Source organism: Ovis canadensis, chromosome 1 (genome assembly GCF_042477335.2).
Source record: "Ovis canadensis isolate MfBH-ARS-UI-01 breed Bighorn chromosome 1, ARS-UI_OviCan_v2, whole genome shotgun sequence".
NCBI classification, from domain to species: domain Eukaryota; kingdom Metazoa; phylum Chordata; class Mammalia; order Artiodactyla; family Bovidae; genus Ovis; species Ovis canadensis.
The window spans coordinates 121,655,087-121,679,670 of NC_091245.1; the positions used below are offsets into that span (position 1 = coordinate 121,655,087).

Genomic DNA, 24,584 nt, shown 5'->3' on the forward strand with positions numbered 1-24,584 from the left:
ATAAGAAAAATAACATTATTTATTTCTTTTCTTTTTTGTGGGTACACTTCACACATCTCTGTATTGTAATTCCCAGGGCATATGACTGCAGTCATGAAATTAAAAGACGTTCGCTCCTTGGAAGGAAAGCTATGACCAATCTAGACAGCATATTAAAAAGCAGAGACACATTACTTTGCCAACAAAGGTCTGTAATAGTCAAAGCTATGTTTTTTTTCCAGTAATCATGTATGGATGTGAGAGTTGGATCATAAAGAAGACCGAGCATCAGAGAATTGATACTTTCGAACTGTGGTGTTGGAGAATACTCTTGAGGGTCCCTTGGATGGCAAGGAGATCCAACCAGTCCATCCTAGAGGAGATCAGTCCTGGGTGTTCATTGGAAGGACTGATGTTGAAGCTGAAAGTCCAATATGTTGGCCACCCGATGCGAAGAGCTGACTCATTTGAAAAGACCCTGATGTTGGAAAAGATTGAAGGCAGGAGGAGAAGGGGACAACAGAGGATAAGATGGTCGGATGGCATCACTGACTCAATGCACGTGAGTTTGGGCAAGCTCCAGGAGATGGTGAAGGACAGGGAAAACTGTATGCTGCAGTCCATGGGGTCAAAAAGAGTTGGACACGGTGGGGTGACAGAACAACAACATGCCTTTTTCTCTCTTTTAGATTGTTACATACTTTAACGGTAGGGATCCTCATCCTACTGGTATTTATGGACCATTTGAGGAAACGTTATTCAGCCTATCACACAGTGTTTTCCTCTAAAGACTCATAGGAAAAGTTTCCCTTGGGCAAATGGCCTGTTTTTTATTTTAGGAACACAGTGTAAATGTATGTCAGATTGTATTTCCCCCTGCTTGTACTGCCTGCTAGGAAGATGAGAGCCACACTTGTGCCATAGTTTTAAGTAGTTTCTTCTTGAAATCTTTGCTTAGAAGTCTTGTCGTCTTTGAACTAGTTTCTTATTGCTGCTATAACAGTTACCATATACTTAATGACTTAAAGCAACACAAATTTATTATCTTACAGTTCTGGAGGTCAAGAGTCTTAAATCAGCTTCACTAGACTAAAATCCAGGTATTGGTGAGAGTTCTTTCTGGAGGCTGTTGGGGAAAATCCATTTCCTTATCTTTTTACAACTTGCTTGGCTTGTGACCCCTTCCTCCATTTTCAAAGCCAGCTGCGCAGTAAGATACCCTTCTCTCTGGCCTCTGCTTCTGTGCCTACATCTTTTTTCTCTGACTCTGATCCTTTTGTCTCCTTCTTATGAAGACCCTTGTGATTACCTTGAACCTACCTAGATAATCCAGGATAATCTCCCTATCTCAAATTTTTAACTGAGTCATATCTGCAAAGCCTCCTCCCCCCACCAATTAGTTTTAGTTTTTAGAACAGTTTTAGGCTTATAGGAATACTGAGCAGAAAATACTGAGACTTCCCATATATTTTCTAACTTTATACATGCATAGCCTTCCAAATGTCAACATTCTGGGCCAGAGTCACACTGATGAACCTATGCTGACAAATTGTTATCACCCAAAGTCCATCATTTACAGTCTGGTATTGTACCCTTTTGGTGATGTACGTCCTATGGGTTTTGATAAGTTTATCATGACAGGTGTTCATTACTATGAAATCATACAGAGTGTTTTCACTGCTTTAAAATTCTTCTATGAGATGGTAACAATAACCCTGTAGGTGAGACAGCAAAAGAGACACAGATGTATAGAACAGTCTTTTGGACTCTGTGGGAGAGGGTGAGGGTGGGATGATTTGGAAGAATGGAATTGAAACATGTATATTATCATATGTGAAATGAATCACCAGTTCAGATTTGATGCATGATACAGGATGCTCAGGGCTGGTGCACTGAGATGACCCAGAGGGATGGGATGGGGAGGGAGGTGGGAGGGGGGTTCAGGATGGGGAACACATGTACACCCGTGGAGGATTCATGTCAATGTATGGCAAAATCAATATGATATTGTAAAGTTAAAAAAAAAAAGAACTTAAAAAAAATCCTCTATGTTCTACCTGTTCATCCCTCTTTCTCCCAGTCCCTGGCAACAGCTGTTCTTTTTATTGTCTCCATAGTTTTGTGTTTTTCAGAATGTCATATAGTTGAAATTACACAATATGTAGCCTTTTGGGATTGGCTTTTTTTACTTAACAACATACATTTAGATTTCCTCCATGTATTTTCATGGCTTGATAGCTCATTTCTTTTTAGCACTGAATAATCACTGTTGGGTGTACCATTTATTAACCCTTTCAACTATAGAACAACTTCTTGGTTACTTCCAAGTTTTGTCAATTATAAACAAAGCTGCTGTTAACATCTGTGTGCAAGTTTTTTTGTGGACATAAGTTTTCAACTTATTTGAATAGTGCCATGGCTTCTTAGATCATGTGGTAAGAGTATGTCCAGTTTGTAAGCAACCATCAAACTGTCTTCCGAAGTGGCTGTATTATTTTGCATACCCACTAGCAATGAATGAGAACTCCTATTGCTCAGCCACCTCATTAGCCTTTGATGTTGTCAGTGTTTTGTTCATGCTAATGGGCACATAATGGTAACTTGTTATTGGTTTAACCTGCTTTTCTGTGATGACATACAATGTTGAGCAACAAAGTTCTTTTTTATCATATGTGAGGTACCGTATTCACAGGTCCTGGGGGTTAGGGCATGGGCATATTATTCAGACTTATTCGCAATTATTATTCACAATTTTGTCAATATTAATTACATGAAAATGAAAATTTTGATTCCTCAAACTAAAGCCGTATCTCTGCAGACTCCTTTCCCTGCATCCTTCCCCATCTCAGTAAATGGCTCTCTTACCTACTAACCATTCACCACAGACACTTGATTCCTCACTCTCTCCCTCAACCCACATCCTGTCCCTCTGAGGTTCTGCCATATCTACTTCTAAAACGAATCTAGAGTCCAACCACCTGCATTTGTGGCTGCTGCCACCACCCTAGGATAAGCCATCTCTTGCCTGAAACACTACAACAACCCTCTAATTTTTCTCTTTTCTTCAATTCTTGACTTTTACTACTCTATTCTCTATAATTTGTCCAGATTTCAAAAAAGCACAAAGCAAAACATACTATCTTCCTGCTTTAATACACACTGATAGTTTTGTATCTCATGTGGAATAAAATCCAAATTCCTTTTTAAGATTTATAAGGCCCCTCTTAAAGCACATCCCACTCTGATCTCTGTACTACCATGTTCTAGCCACACTGGCCTCCTCATGGTTCTTTAACTGGCCCAAGCTCCACTTCTCATATATGCCTCCTCTGCCTGAAACTCTTTCTCCAACTCTTCTCTAACTAAATCCTTGTCATCTTTTTTGTTCTCATCTGAATTGTCTCCTCAGAGGAGACTCCCCATACAACCCCACATAATTAGGATCCTCCCCACCCTGTCTTACACACATTTTTCTCGGCCATCTCACCCCTTTACATACTCTTCATATACTTATCACTACTGGTAATTACTCAGTTCAGTCCAGTTCAGTTGCTCAGTCATGTCTGACTCTTTGTGACCCCACAGACTGCAGCATACCAGGCCTCCCTGTCCATTACCAACTCCCAGAGTTTACTCAAACTCATATCTGTTGAGTTGGTGATGCCATCCAACCATCTCATCCTCTGTCGTCCCCTTCTCTTCCCATCTTCAATCTTTCCCAGCCTCAGGGTCTTTTCAAATGAGTCAGTTCTTCGCATCAGGTGGCCAAAGTAATGGAGTTTCAGCTTCAACATCAGTCCTTCCAATGAACACCCAGGACTGATCTCCTTTATGATGGACTGATTGGATCTCCTTGCAATCCAAGGACTCTCAAGAGTCTTCTCCAATGGCACAGTTCAAAAGCATCAATTCTTTGGTGCTCAGCTTTCTTTATAGTCCAACACTCACATCCACACATGACTACTGGAAAAACCATAGCCTTGACTAGATGGACCTTTGTTGGCAAAGTAATGTCTCTGCTTTTTAATAAGCTGTCTAGGTTGGTCATAACTTTCCTGCCAAGGAGCAAACGTCTCAGTTGTTTATATTATTCATCTTCTCTGCCAGATTTTTCATTCCATGAAGGCAGGGCCATTTCTGTTTCATTCATTGTTGGATGTAAGGCTTCATCAGTATCTGGCACTTAGTAGGCATGGCATACTGTTTGTATACCATCCTTACTCTGACTTTATCTTATGTTTTTGCTTTTACTTTTCTTTTGTTTTCATTTTCTACAACGTTCTGTTGTAGCAAGAGGAAAACTCACAAGTCCCAGGATCTACTCATAGTTGGGGAGGTGGAGCTGTCTCTGCCTTCCCCGTGTATATAGTGTGTATTGTGTGTCATGGGTAAAAGAAATGTTTTCTACTAGTAGTATCTGCTCAGGGAAAGTGGGGATTCACCTCAGAATGCCAGATAGGCCACAAACCATTGAAGGGGAAAGCCAGAATGCCTTTCTGGATTTAAGATTACAATTGCATAATAAGGTAACAAGCTTATTTTTCAATCACTGGGGACAGTGTTTCCTTAGATTAATATGGTGCTAGAAGGATTTTTTCTCCTTCTGGCTAGGATTGGAAATGAGAAATATTTGGGCTGTGGATACTAGGGAGGAGGAGCAATGTTCAGCGCTCTTCTGCTTGTGGGAGGAAATGAGGGACCTTGAGATGAGCAGGAGACTACACCTTGAGAGGTCTTTAGGATCCTTCAGGAGAGAGATGGCTAGTAAGGGATATCCTGGGAGAATGAAGTCCTTAGCTCTTTTCTCCTGATTTCTGACCCTTGAGTGGATGGCACACAGAGCATCTTCCTTCCTTTTGTGGTACAGTTGTCATATTCCTTGGCACAACGCCCTTGGCCTTCCATATATTCTATTCTATTCAGAGCTATTGGTTAGGTTCTCAACTGTGTCAGGAAATCCTGTTTCGGCATCAAGGTTTCCGATGCTTCTTTTTCCCTATAGATACCACAAGCCATGATTTAGACACAAATGTGATTTGCCTGATTGTTACAGTCTGGGCCCACAACAATTTTAATTAACTGGAAAATGGTCCTCAATACACCGATTAGACCTCTTCAGGTACAGCAAGATAAAAGCCTGATAATTTGGATGGAGTACCCTTCTTAAATATCTACTCTATACACAGCAGCCAATGGGAAAGCCAGGCTTTCTCCCACCTGATCCAGTGAGTAATTAAGAGAGGGCTTTTTCTTCCCCACCTCTCCCTTCCACCCCCAGCTAAAGCTTAACAGGTTGGTGGTATAATTTGTAGACTTTCAGGGTGTCATGCTAGGAGCTTAGGCAAGAGACTAGGCATCTCTTCCCCAGCTTCCCAGGCACTGTCCAGCTGGATTTGAAAAGCAGGCAAGTGACAGGAGGAAAGAGGTGGAAACCGGCAAAGTAACTACCATTTCTCAGCAAAGTTTGAGAGGGGCCTGTGGCCATGAGTGAGTTGGACACTCAGAAGACCTGTGATGGAACTGTTTCTCGTCTGCTCAATGTGGTGGAAAGTGAGCTTCAGGCAGGGAGGGAAAAAGGCGACCCTACAGAGAAGCAACTTCAGATCATTCTGGAGGATGCCCCTCTCTGGCAGAGGTTCAAGGAAGTCACTAACGAAATGATCGTGACCAAGAACGGCAGGTGAGATTATCTGTGGCTCTACTTGGGCTGGCGGGGCTTGGCAAGGGAGGCAAGGCCCCTTGAACATAGAAAAGGCTGCAGCTCTTCACTCAGAGGTAGCGGGGTCTGATTAAACACTCCCGAGGACAGTCTCCTATGGCTTTCCCCCAGCCAACTTAATTAATTTCTCTGAGATCGTCAGAGAAGTGGAGCATGAAGCCACCTGTTTTGCCTGCATTTTAAATGAAGAAATACTTTGAAATTACTGTAAAGGGGGGCATGTCCTGTGGGTTTGGGAAATGAACTCAAATGTCAGAAAATAATGTTAATTTTTGACTGACTGTACATCCTGGGGGCTTCCCTGGTGGCTCAGATGGTAGCAGATTACTACTATTCTTTGAACCCCAATTCCATTCAGATAAGATAAAAATAAAAGGCAACTTTATCTGGAAGCTGGGTGATCTTGTCTGAAGTATAGCAAACTTGCGAGACATTTCTGACAAGCTGAAGATTCAGAGGCTAAAAGGCAAATTTAATCTCATTTCCTCTTACTACACTTGCTTCTTCCTGTGTGTTTGTGGTGAGTGTTCATTTGAAACTGTGTGTGTTTGTGACAGTATGAAAGCCACTGGAGTAATAGTAAATGAACCCATAATATACTGACTGAGAAAAGAGAAGATGCCTTCTGTTTTTTTCATTGCAACAAATTAGGGATTAACGAAAATGGAGTCTCTGTTGGCATTTCTTGGATTATATTAAATCTATTTCTGCCAAGTGACTATCTAAGGTAATATTAGGGGTTTCTGTTTAGTAAAGGAGATAGAAATATTTAGAAAGAAAGTATTGTTCCCAAGCTTAGCCAAACAGCTCTCAATATTAATGTGATACTGATCTTTCTGTTCACATGGTCAAAAAAGTACATTGAAAGGTATTTTCAATATGGTTAGTTTCAGCACAATCTCAAAGGTTGTGACTTTTGAGAGAAATTCTGCTTTCCAATGAGAGAAAAAGTCCCAGCTAGCTGAAATTCTGGCAGGCTTTTATCCTTGTGAAAAGCACTTTCATTTCTGACTTCTCACTTTTCCATTTCTGAATAAAATGCATGGCATAGAGAATGAACCATTCTATCTGGGAAAATTATGAACTTGAGTGTTGTTGTGTGACATTACAGTGCTTCATAAATAAAAACTGTTCTAGAGATAATAGCCTTTCAATAAATTGTGATTACTAATAGTAGCAAGAATATCAATCTTGCTTGATGCTTATATTTTCTCTCTCTAAATGGGTCCCATATTTATTTCATATATAGAATTTGTTATTTTTAATAATTTTAATTGTAATTTCACCTCTTCTTACTCTTGATCTGTATTGATGCATTATATTCTGTAAAAAGAAATAGAAAACATGTTTGTAATTTCAAAGAATTATCCCCAATTCCTAAAACTAGATATACTTTCTTTCCTTTTAAAGATGAGTGATGATACAATTTTAAAAGTTTTATGATGTCTGATGACAGGTAAACCTTTCTGTTTATTATTATTTTAGTTACACTAATACTTAGCCTCATACTATTTATTTGGCTGTCAAAGTGGTCATATATGATATTAAAATAAGTATAATCATCAAGTAAAAATATAGTCCATATATTTGAATGAGGAATAAATAAAAATTTTGAAAACCATTATAAGATTCTACTTAATAATATGTCATATTGGTATATTCTTTTACAATTTTAGAAGAGCATTCTCTTGCCTTTCTGCACCTATATAATTTTCTCCATATTTAAAGTTGAGAAGTCTTCACATATTTAAAGTCATTAACTATGTGAAAATTATTCTCTGTAGAAAAAGTCTAATTATGATCAATGTGATTATTCTTATTTTCTGTGGAGGTCCTGCTGACATGTTACCTCCTCGGTGAATTAAATCTTTTCTTAGGATCTCTGAACCCCTCCTGGTCAAGATTTTGCCAGGAGATAGTTCCCTTTGTATTTCGGATAAAGAAGGGAAGACAAATCTCTAAGAAATGAATGCAGTTGGTAATGAATGAGTGTGATCTGGAATTACTCTCAGTCTGTTTAGTTTCTCAGAATAAACTGTTAACAACACTTTTCTGCTCTTGATATAGGCACATCTTTCTTGTTTTGCTGTCTTCTTTATTCTCCTCTTCATCTCTCTTTTCCCTCTTTTTTTCTCCTTGTATCACTACTTTTGACCCATTTTCTTCTGTCAGTAGACCCACAATGTCTCCTTCAGATGCCCCATCCTTATCTTTCATACCAACTCCTGAGCCTAAGGCAGATGGAACTGTGGCCCTTCTCTGGAAAGAAAGAAGAACATTCCTGGTAGTTAATACCCAGTCTTGGCCCTTTTCGTTCATGTTACCCTCCTGCCCCTGTAGTCAGTTAACTTTCTGACTTTTCTAAATCTTTGATGGGGTTAATCAGATATCTCCTGTACTCTAGAGCATAATTGTCCTCTGTAATAGCAAATTTTAAAATAGCATAGATGGGATGATGAATGAAAAGGCTCATTTTCAAATGAGCATCTATTTATATGCATAAATAGGAGGCTTGCTTCTGACATTGATCAGAAGTGATAGAGATTTTCCCTGAAAAACAGTGAATTATCCTCAGAAACTGGGATTATGATGGTTCTTCATTCCTTCCTCTCCTGTCCCTTCCTCGTGCTGTTTGACTGCTTCTTTTCTCTCTCCTCTCTTTTCTTCCCCTCCTTTTTTATTGACAATGCTTAGTTATCGATATTCAATAGCCTTCCAGACATAACAATAACAATTATAATACCTCCTTAGAGCTCATTTGAATCATCTCTAGTGCATTAGCTTGTAAATACTTCCTTTCATTTCCATCCTTTAAGCTAGGAACTTGTATTTTAGGTCGCACAAAAAGATTTATTTCAGATTTCAGTGGCAAATAAGTGAAATCTCTTGTAACTTTTGTTTTCTCTACAGTAACATATTTGCTTTGGGGGGAAAGCTATATTTCATGTGTATTTCCATGCAGTTGAATAATTTGATTTCATTCAGATTAAATTTGCCTTGAGAAGATTTTAATAAACTGGAAGAATTTCTGATGTAATTGGTGTATCCATTTATTATCATAAAATGTTAGGATCACTAAGTTGAACTTCCCAGTGATTTAGAGATGTTGGTTCGGTGAGCTAATGCTCATAGTGGGAGGCAACAAGGGCCCTGAAGGTATAGTGGAAGAGAAAACCAATGTTGCACATCAGGAAAGAATTGTCCATGTCCCTGTAGTCTATGGAGGTTTTTCTCTGAAGTTTACAATTGCGGTTTATGAGGATCATATGTTTTTGTGTGATCTGCCTCTAACCAGGCTACTTTGGTTACTTGCCCCTTCTCTCATCTTCACATAAGTCTAAACATCCATGCCCAATGTGTCTGCATACACACACACTCCAAAACCCTGATGAATGCTTTATGATTATTAAAATTTTGTGGGGGGAAAAAGAGAGTTTACTTCCTGAATTTTGCCTTTAACCATCTCTGCTGTTTCCCCACCTAGAAAATCTGCCTTGTCTGCCCTCTCTCTTCCTATAGATCTCAGTCTTCACAGCCTCTTTCAGCAGAGCTTACAGGGGCTCTCAAGATCCCCTGTAAGATAAATAAAAACTGAGAAACTAGCCTAATAGCTAAACAATACAGAGTTCATGGCCAATCCTAAGCATGTATGGTTCCTCAAGCATGGTTTTGGGCAGTGCTTATATTCCCTACTACATTTGCTTCTCTCTCTCTGCTATAGGGATTGGTTTACATATTTCTCAGCTTCTCAAAGATTCTTGGCCATCTCTGTGGTTAGCCACAGAGATGGAAGAAAAGGGAGAAAAGATCAAAGAAGTGCAGCTCATCCCTGAAAACAGCCTGGTCATGAGTGTTGCCCACAAGTAAAGAGATATCACATCCCAGTCCTTGTGAGGCTGGAGAAAGAGGCAGAGGCGAGCAGGAGGTGCTGAACTTGGCTTGGAGTCAGGGTGGCTTCAAGTGCTAGTTATAAGACTTTGGGCAAGTTGACATTTATTTACATTGGTGACATTTATGACATCATTGGTATAAAGAAGATAAAAATACACATCAGTTCATTTCTGTAGTGATTAAAAAAGAAAAATAATGATAAAATTCTCAGCAAATGAAGTATTAGAGATTAAAGCAACAAATGGTCCTACCATGTTTTACATGTGTTCTTCTAAGAACCAGGATGCTTCTTTACTTCTTTACTTTTTCTTTATTTACTTTTTTTGTTAACAGCTTTGTTGTGATAATTTACATACTATACAATCCAAAAAAACTTGTTTAAAGTATACCATAATGTCTTCATGGTTCATCTGTGTTGTAGCATTTTTATTGACAAATAACAATTCACTGTATAAATATACTTCATTTTATTTATTCACCCATCAATGGACATGTGTGTTGTTTCCAATTTTCAACTGTAATGAATAATGCCACTATGAATGTCTGTATATAAGTTTTTATGTGGGTGTATGTTTTCATTCAGTTCAGTTCAGTTCAGTTGCTCAGTCGTGTCTGACTCTTTGGGACCCCAAGAATCACAGCATGCCAGGCTTCCCTGTCCATCACCAACTCCCGGAGTTCACTCAGACTCGCGTCCATCGAGTCAGTGATGCCATCCAGCCATCTCATTCTCTGTCGTCTCCCTCAACATTCAGAAGATGAAGATCATGGCATCTGGTCCCATCACTTCATGGGAAATAGATGGGGAAACAGCGGAAACAGTGTCAGACTTTATTTTTTGGGGCTCCAAAATCACTTCAGATGGTGACTGCAGCCATGAAATTAAAAGACGCTTACTCCTTGGAAGAAAAGTTATGACCAACCTAGATAGCATATTCAAAAGCAAAGACACTATTTTGCCAACAAAGGTCCATCTAGTCAAGGCTATGGTTTTTCCAGTGGTCATGTATGCATGGGAGAGTTGGACTGTGAAGAAAGCTGAGTGCTGAAGAATTGATGCTTTTGAACTGTGGTGTTGAAGAAGACTCTTGAGAGTCCCTTGGACTGCAAGGAGATCCAACCAGTCCATTCTGAAGGAGATCAGTCCTGGGTGTTCTTTGGAAGGAATGATGCTAAAGCTGAAACTCCAGTACTTTGGCCACCTCATGCGAAGAGTTGGCTCATTGGAAAAGACTCTGATGCTGGGAGGGATTGGGAACAGGAGGAGAAGGGGACAACAGAGGATGAGATGGCTGGATGGCATCACTGACTTGAAAATTCTGAAAGAGATGGAAATACCAGACCACCTGACCTGCCTCTTGAGAAACCTATATGCAGGTCAGGAAGCAGCAGTTAGAACAGGACATGGAACAACAGACTGGTTCCAAATAGGAAAAGGAGCATGTCAAGGTTGAATATTGTCACCCTGCTTATTTAACTTCTATGCAGAGTACATCATGAGAAACGCTGGGCTGGGAGAAGTACAAGCTGGAATCAAGATTGTCGGGAGAAATATCAATAACCTCAGATATGCAGATGATACTACCGTTATGGCAGAAAGTGAAGAGGAACTAAAAAGCCTCTTGATGAAAGTGAAAGAGGAGAGTGAAAAAGTTGGCTTACTCATGTACATAACACCTAGGCGTGGAATTGCAGGGTCATATGGTAACTCTGTATTTTAACTTGTTAGAGGAATTGCAAGACTCACATTTTTTCCAGAGTGGCTGGTCCATTGTATATTCCACCAGCAATGTATAAGTGTTCCAGTTTCTCCACATCCTCACCTATGCTTATTGTTATTCACTTTTTATTCTTATTATAGCCATCTAGTGAGTATGAGGAATGATTTCAAATGTAGGTTATAATTCAGTTTGTTAGGTGTCAACTCTCGCTCTTCCTGAATACATGGACTTAAGTTGGTTTACTTAAACTCACCAAGCTTCATTTTCATTATCTTATCCAGCCTCTGGTACTCAAAGGTACTATCTATTTGCTATCTATTAAATGCTTGCTAGGAGCCATACTGGGGTATAAACCTTGGTTGGTGTAAACTCCCCCAGGTTCTTTGTATTTTGCCATGAGTTTTGAAGTGGTCTCTAAGACCACTTAGAAAAGAGGGGCTACTGAAAACAGATCCCTGTTATTCATACACAGCTGGAGGACTAAGTTGGAAGAGGACCCAGCAAAGGAGTTGGAAGGAAGTATTGATGAGGTGATGAGCCAAGGGGAAAAATATCCTCTCTGTCCAGAGTGTTCAGGGAGCCCATGTAATTTAAGCTCAGAAGACTGAGGAGCCTGGATGGCTTGAGTCCATCTCTAGATCCAGCCTTTGTTATCCGTTGGTCAATTTCTTCACTTTCCATATGTGACAGTTCTTATTGTACCTCATTTCAAAACTAGGCACTACTGGGCACAGGAGGATTCCCTTGGTGACCCTCCAGTCCCTCATCTATACCCATTATGCTTTTAATATTTCCATACCCGGCATCCTTGGACTCCTTCTTTTAGCAATGGACATACTCAGTTTTCCCTTTTTTATTCTCTTCCCAACCTTAATAGAAGCACAAATCCTCCAAGTGACTCCCCTTACTCCCTTGGATGTCTCCTTAGTTGCTATCTTAAAAGCTAAAGATACCCTAGACCAGTACATTTTAAGCTTTAAAGTTCTGGTGACTTAACTGGAGATTTTGAAAAGCACAGATTTTGATTGTGTATGTCTGGAGTTTGATCTGAGCTGCTGCATTTCTGATTACTGCTGCTGCTGAGTCATGAACCGACTCTGAGTAGCAAGTGTTTGGACCCTAGTTTGTTAGCTTTTCAACTTGGAGACTCAGATTTTCAAAGATGTATTGACAAATAAGATAGCTTCTGGGGCAATCGGGAGGTGGTAGGGGTGTCTGTATGGAAACTAGGTCTTTTGAGGAGATTGGAGCAACGTAGAGAGCTTGGTGAAGGAAAAATAAGCTAAAGAGAATCAGAAGCCAGGTGAGATGGCTTCTCCAAATATTTGTGAGAGTAAGCTTGCTGGTATTTTCTTGGAGCACAGGAGCTGCTGCTGCAGCTGTTTAGGCTCTACCACATGTCCGGCTCTTTCAGGGACCTGTGGACTGTAGCCAGCTAGGCTCCTCTGGCAGTGGGATTTCCCAGGCAAGAATATTGGAGTGGGTTGCCATTTTCTTCTCCAGGGGATCTTCCCAACCCAGGGATCAAACCCACGTCTCCTGCATTGGCAGGCAGATTCTTTATCACTGAGCCACCTGGGAATCCCCCAGAGGGTGGGAGAAGGACCAATAAATTCAGATCATCATGTCTTAAAGTATACATCTTCCTTTAAAATTTTTTTATTTATTTTTGGCTGCACTGGCTCTTTGTTGCTGTGTGCAGGTTTTCTCTAGTTGTGCTGAGTTGGGGCTACTCTCTAGTTGTGGTTTGAGGGCTCTATAGCATGCAGGCTTCAGTAGCTGTGGCTCATGGGCCTAGTTGCCCTATAGCATGTGGAATCTTCCAAGACCAGGGATGGAACCCATGTCCCCTGCATTGGCAGGCAGATTCTTAACCACTGGACCACCAGGGAAGTCCTCAAAGTGTATTTCTTGAACACAAATTCCCATAAGACGCTCAGTGAGAAGATCGTTGCACTGGTACACAAGTGCAGAATGCGGAATCCCTCTTCCCTTCTCAAAGTGCATACAGGTGAATTAAAGCCTCTGACAACTCCTGCAGGGAAGGAACTGGTCTAAATATGTAGAGTCAAGGGTCCCCTTCACTGCCTTTACCACAAACCATGTTTTCCGTATTAACACTGTTACTATTATTTAGAACTGTTTTGTGATACAGAGAAGGCCTGCTCTGTGGCAATAGTGTGAAAATCTGATGTATGCTGAGAGAAAACCTTTGAAGGAAGCTCTGTGAAGACCTGGTACCTGCCTGTCTATAATACCTCAAATTTCAGGAGGAATTTCATTCTAGTCAAATGGCTAGATCAATGATTTTCAGACTTTAAAACAGAGCACAACGTTTAAAAGTAAAACCTCAATATACACGTGTTCCCCATCCTGAACCCCCCTCCCGCCCCCCTCCCTGTACCATCCCTCTGGGTCATCTTACCTCCAAGTAAAATAAATAAATTTATATTAAAAAAACCTCAATATAAAATACATTGGTAAAAAGAGGCTTGTCTGACTTCGAGGTTGCTGGCCTGGCCCCTCTTTAATTTGGCTTCCCCCTGTGCATTTTCTGCACCACCAGAGCCCTCCAAGGACAGTCTCCTCTGAGCAGAGAGAGGGCTGGACAACTAGAGAGATGTTCCTAACATTCTAATATCCTTCTTGTGGCTCAATTTCTGCCTTTTCTTTTAGACGGATGTTCCCAGTCCTAAAGATTAGCATCACAGGGCTGGACCCCAATGCCATGTACTCACTCCTTCTGGACTTTGTCCCAACGGACAGTCATCGCTGGAAGTATGTCAATGGAGAATGGGTGCCTGCAGGCAAGCCAGAGGTCTCCAGCCACAGCTGTGTCTACATCCACCCAGACTCCCCCAACTTCGGTGCCCATTGGATGAAGGCACCCATCTCCTTCAGCAAAGTGAAGCTGACCAATAAGCTCAACGGAAGTGGGCAGGTATGCTTGGTAGCCTGGCCACCCGGCTGCCCCACAACACCCATCAAGAAATATCAAGGGTGCATTTAGGCAATTAGGGGGTCCTCACCGACCTCTTCTCTCACAGAAGCCAATTATTCCCCAGAGTCCAAATGTGAACAGGAATAAACAGCTCTTAATTGGTGCTTTCAGTTTTTAATGGACTTCCTGATGTTAAGAGAGAGTGAGAGAGTGCAGTAGTTTACTTAATCATCAGGGGCCTTTCAGAGTTTTGCCTTGTGTGCGGTGCTTTTTACCAAGCCTGGGAGGAGGGAGATGTTTGTGGGTACCAGGGTTTTATTATTCTCTCTCCCCCCCTTTTTTTTTGGTGTAAGTGGCATCTTAATAAAAAGCTGCTCCTAAATGAAATAATTGCTCCCTCTACTTGGGCATTATGATAATTATCAATAGAATGAATCAGCTTTGGGTTTTCAGAAAAAGAATCCAAACAAACCTTAAATAAAGAGGGTTTTATTTAAGGTCTCCAATTAGAGTAAACAAGATTTTGAGGCTTTTTACTCTTTTGTTTTCTCTGGTAGGATTGTGCATACTAGTGTGCTGTGCAAGGTTGCTATTTGCTTTATAAAATGTAGACTGTTTGGAGGGATTAGACCCAAATGGGGAAAGAGGTCTTATTCCCCCAGATTTCACTTTGGTCAGTCTCATAAGCCCTTAGACGTTTCACCCCTTCTCTGATCTCTGTGCTTATCCAGCTGGGATGTAGGGGTTCTTGTTTTAAGAATGGTAAGTCATTTTCCCAAGTCTCTGCAATATTCAGAAGTTTCCAGTTCTTTATTGAATCAGGAAATTGAAAAGTAAACTATTATTCTCTCCCAGTTTTCACGACAGGAGACTTTCAATAAACCTTTGATTTGAATCACAAAGAGTGGATGTTATATAACCAGCAGATGTCAGCTATCATTACTTTTTAGGTAATTCAGCCCTTTGTCAGGATTTTGAGACAATTAGGAATTCTTACTTGGGGGCTTCCGTGGTGGCTCAGATGGTAAAGAATCTGCCTGTGATTCAGAAGACCCAGGTTTGATCCCTGGATCAGGAAGATCCCCTGGAGAAGGGAATGGCAACCCTTTCCAGTATTATTGCCTGGAGAATTCCATGGACAGAGGAGCTTGGTGGGCTAGATTGGTTGCAAAGATTCAGACATGACTGAGCTTCTAACACTAACACACTTTCTTTTTTAAAAAAAATTTTATTTTTACTTTATTTTACTTTACAATACTGTATTGGTTTTGCCATACATCAGCATGAATCCACCACGGGTGTACATGAGTTCCCAAACATGAACCCCCCTCCCACCTCCCACCCCGTATCATCTCTCTGGATCACCCCCGTGCACCAGCCCCAAGCATCCTGTATCCTGCATCAAACATAGACTGGCACTTTCTCATAGGAAGAAAAACAGTATGTTTTAACAGAGCAAAATTCATATCGTTGTGCTGAAAATAGGAGGAAAAAAAAAAAAAAGGAAGCCAGGATTTTGGCAGAAAACCGAACACTGTTTAGACCAGCTCTTCTCTGGCAACCCACCCTTCACCCTCTTATGTGTGTATGTGCCTAGTCACCCTCACAAGCAGCTCCAAAGTTATTCTCCTTAAGAGTTTCTAAAAAAATCTCCCTTCAATAATTTCTCAGAGAGACAGTGGCAGCTCAGATGACTGGGGATCAATGTGTGTGGCCCTAAATGAGGTGGGTGTTAACCTTAGGACTAATCAGAGATGCTGAGTCATCTGTAACCTGTGATGCCCCAGGCTTTGTGTGTTCTCTCTCTTCTTCCACCTAAACAGATAATGTTGAATTCTCTGCATAAATATGAACCCCAGGTTCACATAGTGCGTGTTGGAGATGCCCATCGAATGGTGATGAACTGCTCCTTCCCTGAAACCCAGTTCATAGCTGTGACTGCCTATCAGAACGAGGAGGTGAGTGTGTGTGTGTATGTATGTGTAAATGTCACCTGGGGGAGTGTAGTGGGACTAGGGGGTGGTGCTTTTATTGCTATGACCAAACTTGAATGAAAGGTAGGTTTTCTAACATTCAGATACACTCAGATAGACTTGGTAGAGACAAAGTTAAACAGTGTGGTAATCACTTTCCACCTCCTTCTCCCTGCTTGCCAAAGCTCCACCAGTGTTTCTTCTCTTGGTGCCAATAAGGCACAGTGGTGTATTGTAATACAACCAGCAGAAATGCAGGAGTCTTTGTTTCCAGGCCCTGGACCTGACAAAGCTCGGCATCTCTCCTGCTCTAGAGCAAGTCTGTGGGAATTGATCCAACCGTGCACCCCCTTTGGGTTTGTGTTATACTATCTGTCCCACTTGTTAGCTTTTTTGGGGCCATATGTAGATCTTTTCCTGCCTAACTTGGGCCACACTAATGGTTACAGCTAAGGAGCCAGCATCTGGCCTCTGTAAACTCTGTGGGAGCAAAATATTTTTGGTTCATCCACATACTATAGGAGTTTCCAAGACTGCTGGTCACCAGGATACCTGATCAGTTGGATTCTTTTTGCTTAAACTTTAAAAGATTATTAAAAATTGAAGTATAGTTGCTTTACAATGTTTTCATTTTTTGCTGTACAGCAAAGTGATTCAGTTATACATAGATATATACATATTCTCTTTTTATGTTCTTTTTTTATGGTTTATCTCAGAATATTGAATATAGTTCCCCATTCTATACAGAAGTATCTTGCTGCTTTTCCATTCTATATATTTAATAGTTTTGCATTTAAGCCTAAACTCCCAGTTCATCCCTCCTCCACCCTTAAAAATTTTTTAAATGGTAATGATACATGTTTATTAAAAAAAATTCACATGATAAACAAATAGTATGGAAGTATATACAACGAAATGATAAGTTAGAGGCAAAAATTTACTCTTTCCCTATTTTGTGAATCCTACACCCCAGGGACACTACAAATAATAGCTTAGACTGTGCTTTTTTCCCACGCATATTCTGTTCATTTATAAATATGCACAGTGTATAGATTTCCTCACACAAATTGGCTCATGTTCATAATAGTATGCAATTTCTTCCCATCCCCTGTATTTAAGAGTATGTTATGAATATCTTTCTATGTAAATTGGATTAGGATTTATCTCCTTTTCTGAAATTATTGCAGAGGATACACTATATTTCAGGCAATCAGTTTCCCACCTAAATGACGTTTAGGTCATTTCCAGTTGTTTTTTTTTCTATGATAAATAATACTGCAGAGAATATTAAGCACTCAGAAATGGAAATGTTCTGTCAAGGATGGAATTGTTCTGTCAAGGAGAGTGTATGTTTAGAACTGTGATAGACAAAGCCCCATTGCCTCCCTCCAAAGAACATATCCATTTATAATTCCCACACCAGTTTCAACACTGGTGATTACCTACATTTTCAGCTTTGATAATTCAATAGGGTAGGAAAAATGGTATCTTACTGTTGCTTTAATTTGCATTTCTTTATTTGGAAGCTTTATAAGATTTTTAAGCTCCCATCCAGCTAACTGAGTCAGAATCTCCAGGGAGAATACCCAGAATCCAGTTTTAATAGTCTTCTTAAAGGATTCTGATGATCATCCAAGTTTGGAAACTACTGCCTTAGTGCCTACAGATGATGTGCAGGGAAATGTAATTTCTTTTCTATAGCTAATCTGGTCTCTCAGCTGAACCCTTTAGCAGGTCAGTGGAATGAAAAATTAACCAAATATCTGAAAATTTAAACAGGCCCTCAAATACTGTTCAGTTTTTATAGGCTGACGCATTTTGTTTCTCAGATTGCCTTTCATCCCCTTTTACACTCTGTAGGATGGCCTCTGGGTTTATGAAGGGAAAGTGGGCTTTTGCAACTTTGGAAAGTGAGGAGGAGTTGGGGGCCACATCCTGGCCTACTCTGTTCTCTGGATAATGTCCCTTATCCACTGACATGCTGCCTGCTCTCTCAGTCCATGGCAGGTGGAAACTGTCATCTCGTTGCCCTCTGGCTAAGTGCTCAGATTTTCCTGGACACATGCCGGAGGGTTCCCTCTGAACTAGCAGCAAGGCTAAGGCTATGTTTTCAACAGGCTACTAGCCTGATGCTGTAATTCTGGTCTTGGACATGCCCCAAGGGAATCAAACCTGGGAAACTCTAACCTCGGAGCCTCTGTCTCCTGACAACGTATCTCTGCCAATGTAAATGCACCCTGAGAGTGGGTACAGGGGTGGATGAGGGAGCCAAAAATCTTCTTTTATTCAGCAAATATTTGTTGGGTATTACTACAGGCTGGATGTTTTCCTACATGCTGGTAATGCTGCACTGTACTCAAGGCACTTGCATCCCGGTGAGAAGAGATGAAAATGATAAATATATGTTTGGTCAGATGGCTCTGAAGGAAAATGAAGTAGGCTAAGCCTAGGGGAGATAAAGGGTGAAAGTAGGTGGAATTGATAGTTTGTGTGTGTGTGCATGTGTGTAAACATGGCCCAAAGGGTAAGTGATTATTTAAGAGGTCAGGAAGTTGATTCTAGTCTGTACTTGAGAGTCTAGAGACAGGTGTTCATCAGTATACTCTCCTTTGTGTCCCAGTGACTAGAAAAGTAACTGACAGATGGTGGGTGTTCAATTACTGTTAAAAAAAATGAATGAATAATAGAATAAATGCTAGATTTAGCACATCAGGTTTGTGAAATTTTGTTGCTTTATCGTTTCTTTGCTCACTTTATACTGCATTTGCTATTTTCACCATATGTGACAATAAAATGTTTCTTGTTGGACAGTGCAATAGTGATTTTGTGCAGAAGGAAGCAAAGAAACGTGGAGAGGGAGAAAAAAAGAGAGAGGAGAATTATTCCGATTTTACAGAAATTCACAGGTGAAGATAAAGTGTTCTGTTCCCCATGCATATTCTACTTTCACTAACACTTCTTGTCTTTGTAAATACAAGATAACAGCTCTCAAAATCAAGTACAACCCTTTTGCCAAAGCCTTCTTGGATGCTAAGGAAAGGTGAGTAGAGAAATTTCAGGGAAATCTTATGATCTTTGCAAATATGAAGTTTATAATAATCTTGGAAGGAACCATTTGCATTACCTTTGATAGAAACATGTTTTTAATATTTAATTCAGTGTCCAACAAAATCAGCAAGATAAAACAAATTTATAATTACTTGCCATTTATAATAGGGGTCCAGGAGAACCTGGGGCTTCCCAGGTGGCTCAGGGTTAAATAATTCGCCTGCCAATGCAGGTACTGTGATTTGTTCCCTGAGTCAGGAAGATTCCCTGGAGAAGGAAATGACAACCGACTCCAGTATTCTTGCCTGGGAAATCCCATGGGCAGAGGAGCCTCGTGGGCTACAGTCTATGGGGTCACAAGGAGTTGGACACGACTTAGCAGCTAAACAACAGGAGGACCTGGAACTGGCCATGTTTTATCTGCCCTGTCTTATGATAGATTCTTAAAACTAATATAATCACATTAAAAAAAAACTAAGTGATTTAAATTTTAAATAATTCAATCTTCCTTTACCACAGTTGTCTGAGTAGTACAATTTCAAAAAATTTTTTAAAGCTAGATTTCACCTAGGAAAGGTGAGTAATTCATAAATGTGAGAGGCTCATGTCTTTCAGAAGTCAGAGACTTCTGGGGGTTGTGAATGATTTCCTTTGAAGTGTTGGGATTTTGTTGTTTCTGTTTCAAATCTTTACACTAATTCCTATAACTTTCTAATCTTTCCTTTTCATCATAAAGGCTCTATACTAACGGACAGGTATTTATAATAATGTGTCACAGGGGTCTGTCCTGTCAATATTTGACTTAATTTTGATGATGTAGAAGAAATGCCTTTTTTCAGATAAGAAAAGTCATATAATAAAAATATTTAAGACTTTGAGAGAGAGAGAGATCCTGGCTTTTGAGTCCTGGCTTTACCATTTCCTGACTTGCATAAGTCAGTTTGCTTTTCTGGGACCCATTTTCTAAATCTGCGAAAGCATGTAGTAATATTCTATCATAGGATAATTGGTGGACCTAGCATGTCACAGATGTGACTGTGCCCTGAAGTTCTATGCAAATCTTAGCTGCTGTAATCATTGCTTGAATTTTGGCAAGCAGAAACACTAACCACAAATCAGTAAGATCAAGCTGCATAGTGATAGATGTAAATAAGGTAAATTGGATTGACTATAAAGTTGCAATTCAAAGAGCAATTGCACAAGAACATAAAGTAGGAGGAGAATGGGGGAAAGATAGTAGTTTGAGGGGAAAAAAGTGTTTTATTTTCTTATTTCAAGAAATTTATTGCTCTCCAAAGACAATCTTGGGTGTACTTGATGCTGGATGTGAATGGTAAGCTGGACAGCTATGGTGCACTTTCATTGCTCTTTCAGGAACCACCTCAAGGATATTCCAGAAGCTATGTCTGAAAGCCAGCATGTGACCTATTCTCACTGTGAGTTGGGTGAACCCTGGATAGGAGGGGCCTGGGGCTACACTAGGAGCATCTCCACCATGCTCAGACTTTTTACCTGTCATGACTGCTTCAGGCTTGTTTCCAATATTCTATCAAGACCCAACAGTTATTTCTTCCACTCAAGACAAGTATATGCCCTTTCAAGAATTCCCAGAGAGAACCACTGCTCCTGGGGGAGTGTACACAAATCCAAGGCAGGAGAGAAAAATGGAAATAGTGGATTTCTTTGACTCCCATTTTTGTGTCAGGGAAGCTAAAGAGCTCATCAAAGTGCATTCTGGTTCTAGGCTTTACCCTGATACTCCACTCCTGCTTCAGGGTTTCCTTTTTCTTAGTACTTTCTGGTTTTTGAGTTTATCACCATTGCCACGCCTCAGAAAGGCCACAGCTTTGCACATGAAGGAACTTCTGTATTTGTTGACTGGAAAGCTACAGTATTAGTGGAGTCATATACCTGGAATTCTGCAGGTGGACTGGATGCACCTGATAGGGTGCCACCCTCTCCATGTCTCAGATCAGAGAGGAGGCTCCACAGTGGAGCAAGTCCTCTAAAGCTGCAGCAGTAATCCAAGGGCTGTAGCATCAGTGTCTGAGATACCCTTTAATTTAGAGTATAATGGTTTGCTAAGATCCCTTCTGCAGTTTTCCAGCTATGAAATTCTTTACTCCCTCCTTCCCCTAAAGTTCGCTGCATTTTTCATTACAGAAGTGGCAGTATAGCCACATAAAGAGAAACAACTCTCAGAAAATAACTTTAAAAAAACCTTTTCTCAGAAGTCTTTTTTTTTCCTTTGTCTAGTTACCATCTGTCACCATACAAAGTTATTACAATATTATTGACTATATTCCCCATACTGCACGTTTCATCCTCATGACTCTTTTGTGACTGGAATTTTGTACCTCTTAATCTCCCTCACCTATTTATTTCCTCCCCACCATCTGGTAACTACTTGTTTGTTCTCTATATCTATGAGTCTGTTCTGTTTTGTTATGTCTGTTCATGTGGCTTGTTTTTTAGATTCCATGTATAAGTGAAATCATATGGTATTTATATTTTTCTACCTGACTTATTTCACTTAGTATAATACCCTCTAAGTCCATCCATGATTTTGAAAATGGCATGATTATTTTTTATGGCTGAATAATATTCCATTGTATGTGTGTGTGTATATATATATATATTCTTTATATATATATATACATATATATATATATTCTTCTTTATTCATTTATCTCTTGGTGGTTTGCTTCATTTCCTTGGCTATTGTAAGTAGTGCTGCAATGTTATTTTTTGTTTTGCTTTGTAACTTTCTTTTTGTGGTGCTGTTGTCTGGTTTTGGTATGATGGTGATGCTGGCCTCATAGAATGCATTCAGAAGCATTCCTTCCTCTTCAGTTTTTGGCATAGTTTGAGAAGGATAGATGTTTACTTCTTAAAACATTTGGTAGAATTCAACTTTTGTTTGTTGGGAGTTTTTTGATTATTGATTAAATTTCATTGTTGGTAATCAATTTGTTCATGTTTTCTATTTCTTCCTGATTCAGTTGTGGGAGATGGCACATTTCTAACAATTTATCCAGGAAAAGCACTTTTTAACTGACCTGGAATGAAAAGCTATTTTGCGTAGGATAGGATCACATGTGGAACCACACTGTTTCAAGTTCATGTGTTGCAATCTTCTCAGTAAACATCCTTATATGTGGCAAACTTCATGAATAAAAGTCTGGTTCTGCCTGGCTTTGCTTACTGAGCACCTGAATCTTGATTCTGTCATTCAGATAGTGATCCTTTGTGCCACATGTCTATACAACAAAGAGAAAATGAAGATAACAAAATGATTTATTGAGAATGACTGACCTACATTTTGTAATATGAATTCTGTACAATTTGTTTACTTATACTTAAAAAGTATTAAGCATGGAGAAGGAAATGGCACCCTACTCCAGTGTTCTTGCCTGGAGAATCCCAGGGACGGGGGAGCCTAGTGGGCTGCCGTCTCTGGGGTCGCACAGAGTCGGACACGACTGAAGCGACTTAGCAGCAGCAGCAGCAACCCTGTCATGGGAGGTTACAGCTCCCGCTGTGTTATAGCCGAGCGCTAGACATGGACCAGCTGTAAAGGGAGAAACTCAGTTTACCCGTGGAGCCTCCCCAGCAGATCGCAGACCTGTTTTCCAAGCTGCTGGTTTCTGGTATATAACTGCTAGTGTTTCTTAAGGGTTTCCCCATTTGATTTAGCTTTGTGAAGTATCTTTTATCTTAATCATAACTTGCTTTTCAAGCAATGGTACATGACCTGGTTCAATGTTTGGTTCTGAATTTATAAACTGATGTGTTTAGATATCTTAATGTAACTTGACAAGTCCTCAGTAGGGAACTGTGAATTTCTGTAACATTTTGATATGTTTTAAAGTACCTGACTTAGATCTTTTTGAATAAAGCACTCTCAAAAAGAAAAAAAAAGTATTAAGCAAATGGTTTTAATAAAAGTTCTATTTCCATATCACAAAAGCGTTGGTGACAATCCCTAGTCAATATTCTTAAGAACATTTCTGGTCCTGTCTGAATCTTTATCTGTGGGCCCCTCAGTTGAGAGATGGTTGGCCAAAGGATGTACTTCTTTTTCTAGGGCCTCTCTGTCCTTTCCCATGAATTCACCTGAAGTAAAGCCTTTTCCTCATAATACTTACTACATTTTTTATTGTGGCTTAAAACCATAATATAAAATGCACCTTCACAAGAATTGTATGTATAGTACAATATTGTCAATCACATGCACATTTTGGTTCAAAAGATTCCCAGAACCACCTGATTGCCCCCTCTACCCCAATTCCTGCATGTTAAAACTACATATACTCACCAAACTTCATCTCTTCACATCTCCCTCCCCACAAAGCCCTTGGCCACCACCATTCTACTCTATACCTCTGTATCCATAGCCTTTAGATACCTAGTATGAGGAATCATGCTAGGTATATATATTTTATGACTGGCTGCTTCTGCTTATCCTAATGTTCCTCAAGGCTCATCCATATAGTACCATACGACAGGATTTCCTTCTTTTTAAGGATGAAATAATATTCACTTGCATGTATATACCAAATTTGCCTATCCCATAATCTGTTGATGGTCATTTAGGTTACTTACACCTCTTGGCAACTGTGAATAATGGTGCAGTGAACATAAATGTGCAAATGTCTTTAATTCTCCTGGATATATAGCCAGAAATGAAATTGGTGGATCATGCAGTACTTCTATTTTTAATTTTTTAGGGAAACTCCATAGTGTTTTCCATGCCAGTTGCACCATTTTACATCCCCATGAACAGTTCACAAGGGTTCCAATTTCTCCACATTCTCACCAACACTTACTATTTCCTAATCTTTTTTGGATAATGGCCATCCTGGTGGCTCAGAGGTTAAAGCATCTGCCTGCAATGCGGGAGACCTGGGTTTGATCCCTGGGTCGAGAAGTTCCTCTGGAGAAGGAAATGGCAACCCACTCCAGTATTCTTGCCTGAAGAATCCCAAGGATGGAGGAGGCTGGTGGGCTACAGTTCACAGGGTCTCAAAGAGTCGGACACAACTGAGCGACTTCACTTCACTTCAATAGTATGAGGTGATATCTTGTTTTGATTTGTGTTTTGCTAATGAATACTGATGTTGAACATCTTTTCATATACATATTGACTTTTTTATATCTTTGAAGAAATGTCTGTCTGTCCTTTGCTTGTTTTAATTAGGATTTTTGTTGTTTTATTGTTGAGTTATAAGAGATCTTTACATGTTCTAGATGTTAATTCCTTTTATAGTTTTATAGTTTGTCAATATTCTCTTCCACCCTATAGATTTCCC

General features: G+C 40.0%; 1 protein-coding gene across 2 annotated transcripts in view; it reads left to right on the forward strand.

Moving 5' to 3' along the window:
* Nucleotides 1-221: 221 nt before the first annotated feature.
* The window catches only part of TBX19 (T-box transcription factor 19), a 33,867-nt gene continuing 9,504 nt past the window's right edge, over nucleotides 222-24,584 (forward strand). For both annotated transcript variants that reach the window (XM_069548804.1, XM_069548811.1), the window contains exons 1-5: nucleotides 222-541; nucleotides 13,987-14,251; nucleotides 16,075-16,209; nucleotides 19,203-19,264; nucleotides 20,647-20,708. In XM_069548804.1, the coding sequence (XP_069404905.1) occupies nucleotides 519-541; nucleotides 13,987-14,251; nucleotides 16,075-16,209; nucleotides 19,203-19,264; nucleotides 20,647-20,708 (547 nt within the window). In that variant the 5' untranslated portion in view covers nucleotides 222-518. The remainder of the gene's footprint in view (nucleotides 542-13,986; nucleotides 14,252-16,074; nucleotides 16,210-19,202; nucleotides 19,265-20,646; nucleotides 20,709-24,584) is intronic.